Here is a 15,623-nt window from a genome sequence, read left to right on the forward strand (position 1 = left end):
GTACATTTCTTTGTCGTCCGCTGCAAAACAACAACGTGAAATGACCACATTCAAGGTTTTGTGGAGAACCTGAACGCACGGCGGGGAATTTTTTCATGTTATTTCTTAACTTGTACGCCATTTCTACCAATTTGGTTCCTGGATAGCACGCCACTTTTGTAAAAGTTGAGCGAGTTGAAATAATTGCGAATTAGCACAAATGAAATAATTTATATTTCCAGGTGACGTTTTCGTTACCGTTGTCGTCGTCGCTGCTTAACCTCCCTAATTTGCCGCTGTTTGCAACATCCTATATAGACCCGTAAAGTCCGCCATTTTGAAAAAATAAAACAAACGTATGCGCAGTCTGTTTTTGTCTAGGCTTTCCCCGGCCGTTCGCCTAGGATACGTCACCGAAACGAATTGTCCGTGAGGGCCTGGAAGAAAGCCGTACAGGGACTAGGCAAGGTATAATGTACAGCGGGAGCAGCCGCAGCCGGTAGTGGTAGACACAAAAATGATTTACTCCCAGGAGACCTAGGGAGGCGGGATATTTAGGACGGGAGGGTACGAATGAGGTCAGGTTGTCAAACCCACAAACGTCCTATGAGGCTACAATTTGACCAAAGCCAATTATAACATAGCGCGCGTGCATCCTAATCTAATTCCTATTTGCGTCATCATGGTACATTTCTCAACATACGCACGGCCGTGCGTCCATCCGATGACGCGCGCTGTGTTATTAAAAAACTTTTACAGAGAGACAACACCATAAAAAATGTATATTTATAAGAGCTTGAAGCTTAATGAACGTTAAGATTAAACCGATATGAGAAACCATTTTCGCCTTTTTTTTTTTGTACAGAGAATTTTGTAATTAATCGGGAACAAAACCTGTTTTCCAGGAATTATTTACTTTATTTTCACCGTTATAAAAGAATTGGTTCATGCTTTTAGCTGTGCGTATATCGAGTTATGGATGCACTTGGGAAGTTTGGAGAGCACTCAAGAAGCTACGCCTCGAGCAACTCTTACGCTTCTCTCCTGCTCTCCAAACTTCCCGCGTGCATCCATAACTCGATATACGCACGCTAAGCATGAACCAATTCTTAAATGTCCGGTGACCGACAACGTAGTCTCCAAAAAGTCAGAAGCTAATTGGCTCCTGTCGTCACTAATTTACTTGAGAACCACTCCTCCCATCCCCCTCCTCCCCCCTTCCCCTCCCCCCCCCCCAAAAAAAAAGAAACAGCACATAACAGGCGGAGGTGTCTTCCATGGCCTGGTTATTTTATTTATTTTTGCTTTTTTTTAAAACGTCACTCAAGAAAACAATCGAAAGCAATAAAATAACATGAGAAAATAAAAATATACCGAGAAACCCAGACAAAGGTTTCTGGTAATCATGCCATGACATACTGAATTGTTCAAATTTACGTCACAAAAAGTGTCACACATTTGCATTTTAGTCTACCCTACGTGTTAATGGCAGTGCGTTTCACTGCATCTACGTGTCTTTTGTGTCGACCTGATTAAAACTTAACAAACTAAAAAACAGCAAACGAAAATCTATTCCAATTCCTCAAAGAACAAACGCCAATGACGTCAGCACAAGAAAGCCAATCAGCTGCCACCTTCCCTGATGGTAAGCTGCCATGTAACAAAGAGAAAAGAATTAATGCATTAATGCGTTAAAGTTACCCTCAAGTCCTTGCCTCATCCTCGTGCGTCATAGATTACATTTCGGTGTTAAATTGGGGGACCAGCCTCGTTCCCATGGCTTTTCCCTTGCAAAATTGGGAAGGGCGGAACAAGGGAAAAACCATGGGAACGAGGTTGGTGTGGGGCACCATGGGAAAAGCGAAAGGATGCATCATTCCTTTCACCCCACAATTTCACGAGCACTTTGCTCCACTCCAGAAATACAGTTGCGAAACCGCTTCCTGGGAACATGAATTCTCATTTGGAACGTGCCAACCGAATTAGATGTCTTTGCAAGTTAACTTAATTTCGGAAATTTTCTTCAGGAAAAGCTGAACCGAAATTTACCGTAATTTTAGGTCGACTTGTAGATATCCCCACCCGAGAGTTGAAGTAGTCGTAGTTTTCAGGCCATGAACATTTTGTCTTCATAAGTACAATGACAAAGTATGTATATAAGAAAGTGAATATTACCTTCGGTAGCACTCGTTATCTCAAGAGTTGAGCTCCATTCTGCCTTGAATCCCTTGAAGGCACCAGACTCGTCCGAGTGAAACATGATATAAAGGGACTGGTTCGAGGTCTTAATAAGCCCTGGCAGTGTCTTCCCACAATACTTTCCTGCAAAGCATCAAAAAGTGGGATGATGAAAGTCAAAGCTTAAATAGATCTAGAACATATACATACATACATGACCGGCTCCATTTTACAGTAAAATTTCATTGACCAGCACTCAACTTTTTACGTTTACGCACGCGGCTCATATTCTATTTACGTACGCAAAGCCAGCTAAATTCACGTCTGTACGCACGTAAAATTAACGCGACAGTGGAAATCCACCTTAAAGCCAGCTAAATTTACGTCTGTACGCACGTAAAATTTACGCGACAGTGGAAATCCACCTAAATCCATATTTGAGAAAATTTTGCTTCTTGAGAAAAGAATCATGCAAATAAACCATTCAGTTAAAGTGATAAAAGCGTACACTAACAATAGCAGGAAATACCATTGTTTGTATACAGTCATTTCAACTAACGTTATCGGTTCAAAGCATGAAGCTAAAAGATAAGACCAAAAGTTTACGTGGGATTTTTATGAATAAATTCATCAAAATCAGTCATACCTGGAGAAAACAATAGGTTGTAATTAGCAGTACAATGACCTGCACGTGCAGGGATGATTTTGATGAAATTATTCATAAAAAATAATCCCACAAAACATTGCGGTCTTGTCTTTAAGCTTTATTTTGATCCGACAACGTTAATTGAAATAGCTGACGAATCTCACAGAAAAATTGAAGAAATGACACTGTAGGAACTAAACAAGTGTCTCCAAAAGTTTTATTTGTCTGCAAGAAAGTGAGACGGAACATTCCACAATAAGAAATCGCTTACCGCGTTGCACGCAAGGTTTTAAAATTTCTTACAATTTGTCGGTATATTGTCAGAAATAAAATATTTTTTTGGCCCGCTAGTTTTTCAGCTTGTGTGGTACATACTAAAACAATTATTAACCTCAGTTTTGGTGAATAGCGATGGATATTATCCATCGCTATTCACCTCCACTTCGGTGAATAATTGTTAATTAGTTCTTGACCGTTTTTCCAAGATTTTTCAGGTTATATGGTTATTACCAATCAACGGTGCTCCTTTGTCTTTCCCATTCCTTATCTCCACGTAGTCCGCGGTGCAGTTTTCACTTTCTTCCAAATCAAACGCTGTAAACTTGAGCTTGAGATCGTCCTCTTCAGTGTCTACAGAGATTGTCCACACGCAATCCAGTTTGTTAGGATACTTCGTGTTGTAGTATGGCGTGGTAATTTCACCTGCGTTTTCTGTCAGATTTTCACCACAGTCTGGGGAAAAGATATAAGGTATGAGAAGAATGCGAGAATGTTTGATGAGTATGTAATATATACGATAGCTGGGTGTGTCAAATTAAATAACTGTAAGAGCATGTGTACACAGAGAGTTTTTTTTCCTTTTTCCTCACAAGTAGAAGCAAGACTCAGCATTTATTAGGTACTTCACGCGAGCGACGCCCTCTTTGGAAAAATATTGATGAGCATTGAACAGTGCGCATTCAATTGATTTACGCTAACAGCAAGCACAGTTTTTGCAATTTGGCTAGCTGCCTTCTAGCCATTTAGAGGAATCGTTGGTTGCCTGGCATCTGCAAAACCTTTTTAAATTCTTGAGAAACGTGCTTGAGAGGCGGCAAGTTAATTTACTATTTACTACTACTTGCTGCTCATATTTACTATCTACTAGAAAGGCATTTTTCACACACTTCGCGAAAATGTCGCTACTATAAGGCCAAAAACAATTTGAATGATGCGATCTCGTCAAAGCGATGTAGCGCGTCCGGTTTAAACTGTAGATACGGCTAAACTCCTACATCAAATTGAAGCTTGCAGAGCTGGCCATCAAACTATACCAAGAATGTTGAAATAAAATGAATTGTCGAATTTTTAGCGCTGTTTTCTCGAATCAATTTTCTCACTTGAAGAGTCGTATTCACTGACAGCTGAGAAAATTATTTTTTATGGCGCTACAGTAAAATGTAGCCATTAACCTCATGCATGTTTTAATGAAATACGAAACAACAAATAGCCATACCAGTTTTCTTCATTTCACATTTCTCGTTTGTCATGTTAGAGGCCACCTTTACTACGCTGTCCGTCGTTCTCGCCAGAAACGTTATCATATCCGGGGTCACCTGACTCATGTCATCACAGCTTTGATGGTAGCATTGCCTCATGTAGCCGCGAAAATTAGCGGTATCCGTCATAAACACAGCCGGAAGGGACGGTTCGCCATTCCAGAAATTATAGTGATCAGAGCGGAAGAAATCAGCCATACTATTTTGTATAAGGGCGTTCCACTGAGAAGGTCTGCCTTTCAACTGCTCAGGGATTCCCGCTGTTAACGATTTGAAGGTGGCTGCGTGTTCATAACGAAAATGTACGTTAATCTCCTACTCAGTTTCAAAACCAAAGGACTGTACGATCATACAGGAATTTCTCCTGAGATCAGAGAGAGAGATAAACAGACAGACATAACAGACAAACAGTAAAATGGCCGGATGGATGGATGGATGGATGAATGGATAGATAGGTAAATAGAGTATATGTATAGATTTATAGAGTGTTTTCACATGACGTCACGGCGGCCATGTTGGTGTCCCAAAACAAAGAAATGGCGGCTATGTTGGTGTTCCAAACTAAACCTCTGAGAATTGAACTCTATTTTTATGCAAAAACTTTCTTTTGTTTCAGTAAACCAATATGGCCGGTAGTCACGTGAATGAAAACGCTCTATTGAGTAAACTGATGTCGCAGCGATGAAGCTGAATTCATATTTACCATTAACCTACAAGAAAGCTAATTAATAATTGATGTAAAAAAATACAACAAATAAAACTTTAAAGCGTATTACAGTATAATTCATCTTAAACCTCTATCATAAAATTACTGAAAACAAGGTTCGGCTAAGAAACAATTGCAATGAGAACTTGCTATATCATCTTTCTAAAGATTTCGGGCATTAAGTTAGGAAGTTATGAAGTCGCGTATATGACCTTAAGAGTTGTTTGCTTGTTTGTTTATTTTCAAGCACGCAGGAATGCCATGAAATGAGATTTCATTTATTCAAACTCAACCCTTTTAGCAACCCCGACATTAAACGTTTTCTTCATTCTTGAAAATGATATTTGCTACATCGAAACGTCGAACAACGTTACTTTTAATTTTTGTTGTTGTTGCTGTTTTTTTTTTATTTGTTGTTTCAGTCGACAACTTTATTCCAGCAAGTAAACAATCCAAGAAAAGTGTCCTCGTTTTAATAGAGCTAAAATGACCAAACGGCAACAGTCCATACTTACAACAATTGTGGAAGGCATTTATAATTGCATCAATTAGTTTTTTATCATCGTTCAGACGGCCAACCACAGTCAGGAAATCCCCTTTAAACTGATCAGCTTTGATTTTCTGGTACAATGTTGGAAGAGCTTGCTGTAAGGTTGAAGGTAACTCTTGAGAATTTGGCGTTGTGTTGTGGTTGAGGATAGTCTCTAGGACAAACGCTCCTTGGAACTGGATGCCAGTGTTGTTGAGATAGCGAGTTAGATTCTGGACAAAATTATTGCTGCCACATGTGATACCTTGGCATGAGCAATTCACTCGCAGTGAACACGAGGGTTGGTATTCTTCCAGGTCGAAGGCCACAAACAAGAGCGTGTAGTCTTGCAAGCAATTCACCTTGTCTACAATAAAGAAAATCAATGTTTGAAAAGGAAAAAGTAGAAAACAGGAAAGTATATTCCTTAACACCTTTCATTAGACTGTTTACACTGAAGACTGGTTCTCACATGACACCGCACTACCTGCGACATGGTCGCCGACAATATTCACTTTTAAGCCCAGTTTTCTTATGCCGTCGACTTGAAGGGGCACTGTCACGATGATTTTGTTCTACTTTGGTCAAAACTGCTCGTGTATTTGACAAAGAACCTGTTTTGTAACATGAAATTGCTCTTACAACATCGGGAAGAAAATATTAAAAGGTTTTACCCCTAGGATGAAAATACCATTAAGTCAACTTTTAGCGACTTCTCTAAAATACTCAGGAAGAAATTGAAAAAAATTGGCCAATTTTTTCAAGTTGCAATCCACTTCCATCCTAGCCATCTGCAGCCAAACATAGTTAATAGTAGTTTCTGTGCACTAAGATTAACGATTCCACAAAAACAAACATGTTTTTGGGCTATTCGTAGTAATACTAAAAATAGGTGCCACTGCCCCCTTAGCAGTATGCATAATGTTTGTCACTTGAAACTAACATTTAAAAATGGCCTTAGCTTCCACAAGTCTCCAGTAACTCAGTGGTAGAGTATCGAACTGGTAATCGGAATGTCATAGGTTCGACCTCTGTTGAGATGACACAATATTTCTTTACGATCCGAGTACGCCTTTGCAACTGACAAAAAAATACATCTATCATTAGAGCGGTTTTCAATTGAGTGTCGAAAGTAATTGCGTTTTTGCTTTGGTTTTGCATTACTACGCTCTGTGGTTGGTTGATAAAACTCGCGCCACTTTCTCAACCAATAAGATGTAAAACCAAAAACCAATCGTGCCTTGCTTGCAAGTGTTTTCCCGCGCTTGGCGCCGGTTACATCTTGGGTTACATGTATTTCCTTTGAATTCCGATTGGTTCATTGTGCTGTTTACATCTGTTGTGATTGGCCACAGTAATTACTTTGGTTTTTGTTTTACGGCACTCAACTGAAAACTGCTATTCAGTAGTATCATCTGGTGAAAGTGGTAACAGGTAAGGCGTTTGAAGTCGCCCTTCCATCGCTAAGAATTAACCCTTGAGACTCCGATTTAGGAAATTTATATCTTGTAGAAAAATGGAAATAAGGAATTCGTCCATTATGACGACTGAACAATTTTACGTTGTGGGCGAATCCCAATAGGCCTTATCACGGTTTTTGACGCCATTTTGACAGGTAGGCAAACAGGCTTAAAATAACAGTGTTTGTATAGAAATCCGATGTCAAATAATTTTCATAAAACATCGCTTCTGAAAAATTCATGAATTGGAAACTTTTGGCAATAGAAAAAGGATTTTAAGGACAAAATTGGAGGTATGTAGCTATGACAGAAAGCGTCCAGACAGTCGTGTTTTGAACTTTCCATACATTTGTCTGTATAGCGAACTGCTACTAAAAATAGTTCGCGGGAAAAAATACAGAGAAATGTATGGAAAGTTCAAAACACGACTGGACGCTTTCTGTCACAGCTACATCCCTCCAATCTTGTTCTTAAAATCCTTTTCCTAGTGCCAAAAGTTTCCAATTCATGAATTTTTCAGAAGCGATGTTTTATGAAAATTATTTGACATCGGATTTCCATACAAACACTGTTATTTAAAGCCTGTTTGCCTACCCGTCAAAATGGCGTCGAAAACCGTGATAAGGCCTGTTGAAATTGAACCATTCAAATGCCAGCTAAATAACACTGCTTTACTGATGAAACTAAAAATACTAAAATTGCAGTCAGGGACAGACATCAGAACTAAAAATTTTTTGTTTGGCACTGACTATTGTTAACGTTAGAAACAACGTTAATTAAGCATCAAAGACGGCCTTCATCGGTTATTTTTAAAAGCCAACTGATCACGCTTTGTAACGGTTCACAGTTCTGCGCGTTCTACGCCAGCAAAACGCAACGAACGGCAGCCGCGCGTGTTTACACGAGGGTTTTGCAGACACTATCAATTTTCTTATGCTGTACAAGGTGCTTCAGTATAACTTGGCTTCTAACTGACTGCGCATGAAATTCTCAGGTGTAACCATACAAATGAATGCTATTTTGAAAAGTGGTTCTTAACTATAGCACTGGAGTGTCACCATTGAACTGCTTTTTACTGCGCCTGACCTGGACTGGTGTAGAGCTTAACAGCCTGCAGTAGAGCGGTCATCCCTGATCCGTTATCATCCACGCCAGGAGTGGTGTCCGCTGTGTCATAATGAGAACCAATCAGAACAATCTTGTCGTCACGTGATCCGGTGTATCGACCAGACAGCTGACCGACAATATTTACGCCTGGATGCTAGAAGTAAAGAGAATAAAATGGCTTAATCGAAATCTGTATCTAAACCCTTTAAGTGCGCTCTGAACGACATCCAAGGTTCTAAGTAGTAATTCTAACTTTTTCCTTCATGATCTCTTATACTCGTTAGCTCTTCCGTTGCAGATGCAGAGAATCAAATCAATCTCTATCATCTCACGGGAAAATCAGATTTCTTTTTCTAAATAAACGTTTCCAGCTACGGAGGTCACCAACCTCGTTTCCAGGCCTCCCCATGCATATTGAGCAAACCGAGCTACCGGATCGAATACCTGGGGCCAAGTTCATCAAGGAAGAAGTTTTTTTAGCTTTATTGTTGGCAATTCTGCGGGAAAGCAAGCGACTTGGAATCTACCCCGCAGGATTTATGGTGTAGCATTTTGTGACTTACCTGAGCATTGTTACTTGGGAATTCTTCAGTCCAAGCACGCAGTCCGTGATCGCTGAACGTTTTTACGATCAAATCTCGAACCTTCTGTTTGGCCGCAGGGTCCACGCCAGCATTCCTGGTTTCGTTAAAGTTGTTCAGCAGGGAGCGCAGAGACTGGGACAAAGTCATAGAATCCACATTGAGCCATACTGTAAAACAAAGTCAGTTGATCAAATAACGCAAGCACAATGACAGTTTCCTATTCATCGCCGCCTGAGGCCACTAAGCACCTTGTTCTTAAAGGCCGCGACACTGAGCCGGGGAGGACGTGGTCTAACAGAGAAAGAGATCTGGCTAGGGCTCCTCAAAGGCCGATTAAACTATGAATGTTTTTTTATTTGTTTATAAAAATCTGTGATGATTTCTCTGCCAAATGGAACTGACAATTCTGGAGCTCTTTCTGTTTGCGCGGAGAAACCCTCATTGCAAGTTAGCGCTTTCAAGAATGATGAATTTTTTTTAAAAATTGCCCATTATAAATCCGAGGGTTTTATCCATGTAAATCCCTCGTTTTAGGTCTATATACAGATCAAATGCTACTTCATCATTACCCATTTATTCCGTATACGCACCCTGTTCAGGCATGCACAAAGTCGAGATTTCTATCTGTTATAATAATTGCACGCTGCAAATGGATGTATACAAATTGCATATTTCAGCTGCAAATACTTCTACGCGCGGTCTACAAGGACACATTCTCGGGTTTTGGCCTCTGTGCCGATACCCTGCGGGGGCAATTATCATCTATCAAGTCTAGACGGAATATTAATAACGTTCTCTGTCACTCTACTTGGTAACATCTTGGATCTCTTCAGTGGTAATCTCGTGTAGATACGGATCCAACAGGTCATTTCCGAGTTGCTGTGAGCCTCACTATGAAAGCGAGGCTAAGTGCAAAACTTTTCATAAGAAAATAAGTTTGTTTGCATATAATAGAAAACTAATTTTCAAAACAAAAACTTTGCACTTAGCCTAGCTTTCATAATGAGGTTCAAAGCAACTCGGGAATGGTCTTTTCAATGTGAAGAATACAAGAAGTAATCAGTGGCCAGAAAATGCTCGAAAATAAATAGTTTGAAATATGTTCCAAGCAAGCGAGATATGCCATAATGATAATTATCGTTATGTAAATCAATTTCATAAATTTAAGTCCATTATTCAATGTTCGAACCCTCGTTCTACGACGACGAAGAACACAGAAAACTGCTTCTTCTTTTTTCAGGTATTCCTCCGACTCAGGCTCATTTTAGGCTAAAATATTAATGAGTTCTGAGAAGGGCCAAAAACATATTCACGCCCAAGAACATCAACTCTATTACTATTGTAATAATTTCAGAGGGCATTCACAAAAGGAGTAGTACAGACAGTACAGTAAGTGATATCTTGAATTCTGCCAGCGTCGCGTCGGCGTTTATTTTGCTGCACAAAAGCTTTCATTGTCGCATAAGATTAAAACTTTGGCAGAACACCCCAAAATTTGTCAAAACGAATCTTTGCTTCTAAGTTTTCAAAAGGAAAATAACAGAATTTTGTAAACAGCGAAGAAATAGTCACTAACAAGTGTTAAGAGTACAGTAACTGTGCAATTGCTAAACAGAGAAACAAACGTTACTGTTTTCCACCATCGCCCGCAGGTTTCTGTAAGTCCTGTTCATGTAGCTGAGACGACTGAGAATTTGCTTCTTCGTTAGATTTTTTTGCCATTTTGAAGCTCAAAACAATTTGTTTGCAAATGGCAGCGTTTCCGGTCAAACAAAGGGTTTAAGCAACGCGGCGGCGACGGCAACGAGAACGTCAAAAAAGCAATAGGTTTTCAGTTTGTAACCAAGACAACCATTTTGCACGTCGTTTAGTCTGAAATTTCAGCCGTCTCCTCCCCCTAACCCTGCGCACTACACGTCGTCATACTTTTTGGTACATTCCGACTAGGACGCAAGGTTTCCTGATGGCACGTTTTATGGAGTACGTAAACACACAACGAAGAATCTTTGTTTCTCTTTCTAAACTTAGCTGCAGTCTCCAAGAATTCATCGCCAGAAAATTTCACCCAGATTTGACACTTTAAAGCGAGTTGGAATAATTGCGACGAAGTCTGGGAAAAACGCGAATTCATTTTAATAGTGACGTTCTTGCTGCTGTCGCCGTCGAGTTGGCTCGTTGCTAAATTTCCCTTTAACAAGCAAGAAAACGACGCGAACAGTTCAATGGTTTCCAGTTCTGATTGCCTGGCTACGTTATTTTCATGTTTCTCATTGGCTTAGAGCAGCGGGGTAAACAAATTTTAGTCCGCAAAATACACCGCAATGCCCGATGAAATGATTATAATCACTATTTTAGTTCATCTAAAGAGACTCTTTGTTCTGTGGCACTCGCTCATTAGATCGTTTTATCCGTACTTTATTTTAATCATATTTGCATTTTACACTTCTCATACATTTTACATACTTTGCCCCAATCCTACACTTTTCACACGTTTTACTTTACATTTATTTGTTTATAAGCTCTACGCGAAATGCTTTTCGTATCCCTGAGGATACCTTTGACCTGTGAAAGCTTGGATTTCTAACCTGAGCTTCTTAGGCCCAGTTCAGACGCCGAACTTTTCATGAGCCGAACTTAATTCAAATTTTAATTTGAATTAAAGGTCGGCCCAAATCACGAAAATCCCGCCTTTTGATTCAGACGCCGAACTTAATTTACTTGAAGCAAAAACCAATCGAAATGTCAGCGGGTTTTTCTTTTTATTTTCAGTTTTTTTATTTGAAATGCGTTATAATAATTTATGCATTAGGTTCGGCTCATGAAACGTTCGGCGTCTGAATCAAAGCCGAAATTCCCAGCTTATCCAGGCGGGAAGAACGGCTGAGCCGTTCCAAATTGAAACAGCCGCTCTAAACTGATTCAGACGCCGAACTTTTCATGTACTTAATTCAAGGTATTAGGTTCGGCTCATGAAAAGTTCGGCGTCTAAACCGGGCCTTAAGTGGCTTTTTGTGTTAAAAAGCGGCTAAAATAAATGAGGTGCCGGAGGGCATTGCATTTGTATTTGTTCTGAGCTTAATTGTGGTTAGGTCTTGTTTCGGGAGTCGTTTTGTTTTACATTATATATTTCGGGTATTTAATAACTGAAGAAGGCTGAAACTCGGTCAAGTTTCAGTTGCTGTCCTCTTTAATTTCTCTGAACATAAGTGTTATTTTGGTTTTCCTAGTCTATTATCACTGTTTTTCTCTTTATGAATATTGTATTAATGTCATCATGTTTGTGTCCACTCACGGGTTTACCTTTCATGTCTTACAATAAGACATCCGTGGGGGGGGGGGGGGGGGTTACTCCCAAAAAAATTGGTTACGGGTGTGCGGCCCGCTTCCCAAACCCTTACCCTATTTACGACCAAACTCTGCTATTTTCTCTACCCTCCTATTTATGACCTGACCAAAAATTTGATACCCTATTTATGACCTGACCAAAAATTTGATACCCTATTTATGACCTGATAGTGTCTGGTCAACTTCAGTTCAAAAACCCCTGGAGCCCAGCGCGTGCCCGGAGCGCGTGCCAAGCCGTTGCGGCACGTACACATTTGCTGTTAACATCATGATGAAGAAGTAGCTTCTTCTTCTAAAAACAAAAAAACGAATTCAAGAGTAGAGTGCAAAAATTGATACCCTATTTATTGCCAAAATGGCTAAAATCGATACCCTATTTATTACCAAAGCGGCTGAAAAACTATACCCTTTGAGGGGCCGCACATACCTATAAAGCCCATATAAGGGAGTGTTCCTTCCCCCCGGAAAACATCTCATTGCTCATTTAGTCTATTGTAAACAGCAACACTCGGCGGCCAAGTTGAGTCTCAGGCCCCATTTGTTCAAAGCTTGGATAACTTTATCCAGTGGATAAGTCATTATCCGACAGTTCCAATCTGTGCAAAGCTTTCAGAGTTTCCTCGTGCACAAGCGAATATGCACACTCTAACCACAGCTTTATTGGGGACCTTGGACAACATTTAACGTCAAGTATATTTTAGATGCTGAAGAGTACTTTATCCAGCGGATAAAGCTATCCGGCCTTTGAATAACTGGGGGCTGAAGAAGAATTAAAAGCTTTCTTTTTGCAAGGCAAGCCTCCGACTCACTGAATTCGCGCTTGCCGTGCGAAAACAAAGCTTTTTAATCCCCCTATACTCAACTTGGCCGCCGAATGAAAAGGGTCTATTGTAGGCGGGAATCAGACAAGCTCATCCGGCGTGGTGTGAATCTATGCAAATTTTAACATACACTATAATAATGGATAAGTGAATATTTCATGTTAATTAAATATTTCCAAACAACGCCAACCAACTTTGACGTGAGGAAAGGACACAAACAACAGACACAAATCGAACAGCTATGGTTGTTGTTTAGAATACTGATCTTTGACAGACGGACTTGGCAGCCGGACAGGACAGCCTGGACAGTTGAACAAATGACAGTAGCCGAAGCATTCACCGAAACATCAGGGGCACCCAAAGACGGTTTTCCCTGAAATCCTTTGAAACACCACTTTAAGCTAGGTGGAGTGCTTTTAAAGCTCTGTAGGTTCATTTCAGGCCGCGCTATGATATTTTTATCTGTTCTGTCATTCTAGGGGAACTTGAGTCTTTTCGAAATTTCTACGGCATATTGTCCATTTCCCGAAAACTATATCGAACCTTAGGTCTTATTTCCTTTCCGAAAATCTTACCTGACACTGAAACCACATTTTTATCAATTCGAACACACAAGGCCTTAAATTTCCCATATTACGAACGTTCGAGGTGAAAATTTCCCTTAGAAAATTGTAGGGGACAAGGCGGGCCTTCAGAACAGATAATTTAACGAAACGATCTGTTGGTTCCATGCCGCTCGCGATGACCAATATTCCAGACAGTCTGCGAAGCAAACGTTTCCTTCCCAAGAGCTCTGGAAGCTAGTGAAAGCATGGAACGTGAAAACAAGCTAACAAAATTGCTTGAGTCTATTTATCCTTCTCCCTAAAAGCTTTCGCGCTTGCCTGGAAAGGAAAGGATTGCTACACGGACTACAATCTAGGGGGTGTTGCCATTTATCCAAACCTTTCAGCACAGAATAAAGGGAAACAGGCCATAGAATAAAGATGTTCTCTCTTAAATTCGATAACAACAACAAATTAATTTGATTTCTTACCGGTCGCCAGGCAAAAAAACAGCAACACACCTTCCGAACAGCGCCTCATGTCGATAAATATTGAAAATACAATTGACTGGAGGAATATTGATGAGTGACAATTGACCAGACAGAGCTGACGTCACATCTAATCAGTCACTTATTTTAGGACGACTGGGAAGACTGCCTGTACACAGTCTCCCTCGCAGCCGTTTCTTGGGCTGTTACGCAACGCTCCCCCCAAAAGAAGCGTTGCGTGACAGCCCAAAAAACGGCTGCGAGGGAGAAAGTACTGGTCTGTACATGGCGGTGCACCTCTTTGAGCTTTGTGGCTCTCTAAGAAAAAAAAATATGGTATAACATAGCCTGCGAGCAAGCTCTCTTGGGGGTGGGGAGCGCCCCCCAACCCCAAGCCGGAGCTTGCTCGCAGGCTAGGTATAACAGCAGGAGAATGACTGTCACGGAGAATAGCGGGGCCGCTGTAGTTAAAAGTAGTGACAGCAGCCATACTAAATTAAGGGACTGGTTATGAAACCTTGCCCGGCATGAAGACAATGGTGCTGTAATTAATGCTGGGCCGCTACCGTGAACAATGCCAGCTTTGTTTTAACGTTCACACAGCAGTTGAATATCCTAACAGGTCAGTTTGGTCAGTTGCTCCAACACTGTTAAAATCTATCGTGTTTGTGCACAGTCAGGGCCAAAAATGCTAACCAAAACGTACATACTGACATATGACAAAGATGTTTATCAGACCGCCGACCGGTTACTTCAGTTGTAGAGTACCGGACTACCGTGCGAGAGGTCGTGGGTTCAAACCCCGGCCGGACCAACACTCAGGGTCTTTTAGTAACGCGCAAGAATACACCAGAGGTGAGTCAGTTTTATTCATTTTATTGAATGAAAGTTAAATTTAGCGTTATTTAAGCTTCTGAATCGAGAGTAGTTTATTTCCCATACAAAGTCTTACATTAACCGCGTTTAAATTCTCAACGGCTGCCTCTAACCCAAAACCGCTTGCACGCAAAGGTCATCGTTCCAATTAAATATCACACGCTCTCTAGTGACGCGAACTTGGGCTGCCTGTGTTTTGGGCAGCGTAAATGGAATCTCATTATACTGTTTAACTTCAATGGTAAATTTGATACCCTTGTGGGATCTTGTGGCGACTGTTGAGATACTGCAAGAACTCATAAGCAGTGTCTTTGCTGTCAAACATGGTATAAGTGTTAAACAATAAAAATACGAACAATGTAGAAACTCACACTTGCATTGTTTCACAATTGGTTTTCTTCGGTTTATCTATTGTTCGGTGTTGGGAAGTTATATAATACATGCTTTATTTACGGGAATATTCGAATCAAAGGGATAAAAATATTAAAACTTTCAATAGTTTGTCCTTCTATTTGTGCTTTAGTATAATGCTGATCTAGCTGTGATCAAATGTTGTTTTCTCCTGGTATAGATTTGGTATAAGCAGGTGTTCTGTTTTGGATTGTTTCCCAGGAAACTGATCCTTCTACCAAATATGTTTAAAATACGTTTTTCCTCAATAACAATACATTGTTTACATGGGGTCAACTTGTAATTCTTCGTATCTGACCTTAAGTTAACCTTTCTCAGGCATTTGCCTGGAAATAGCCGACCCTTCTTGTTTTTCATCGTTTTCTAGTAAAGATATTCAGTGCTTCTTATCGAATCTATACCAGCCAATA

The 15,623-nt window shown here is 40.4% G+C and overlaps 1 protein-coding gene across 1 annotated transcript; it reads right to left on the bottom strand.

Annotated features, from left to right (window-relative positions):
- Positions 1–1,274: 1,274 nt before the first annotated feature.
- On the bottom strand, positions 1,275–14,001 carry LOC146470932 (uncharacterized). The gene is made up of 8 exons (XM_085121440.1): positions 13,930–14,001; positions 8,707–8,894; positions 8,123–8,297; positions 5,563–5,943; positions 4,299–4,622; positions 3,314–3,535; positions 2,155–2,301; positions 1,275–1,629 (listed from the first exon to the last, which is right to left on the bottom strand). The coding sequence occupies exons 1-8, from the start codon at positions 13,976–13,978 to the stop codon at positions 1,562–1,564; spliced, it is 1,554 nt and encodes a 517-aa protein (XP_084977566.1). The 5' UTR covers positions 13,979–14,001; the 3' UTR covers positions 1,275–1,561.
- Between the last annotated feature and the right edge of the window lie 1,622 nt (positions 14,002–15,623).

This window comes from Pavona decussata, unplaced genomic scaffold, assembly GCF_977016875.1.
Source record: "Pavona decussata unplaced genomic scaffold, jaPavDecu1.1 SCAFFOLD_109, whole genome shotgun sequence".
Lineage (NCBI taxonomy): Eukaryota > Metazoa > Cnidaria > Anthozoa > Scleractinia > Agariciidae > Pavona > Pavona decussata.

Excerpts from the sequence above, each read along its gene's own strand:
- LOC146470932 (XM_085121440.1), bottom strand. The coding sequence starts at position 13,978 with ATGAGGCGCTGTTCGGAAGGTGTGTTGCTGTTTTTTTGCCTGGCGACC. Across the intron at positions 3,536-4,298 it reads ATGTGAAATGAAGAAAACTG|ACTGTGGTGAAAATCTGACA; the intron begins GTATGGCTATTT and ends TCTTTTCCCCAG. Across the intron at positions 1,630-2,154 it reads GATAACGAGTGCTACCGAAG|CTTACCATCAGGGAAGGTGG; the intron begins GTAATATTCACT and ends GTTACATGGCAG.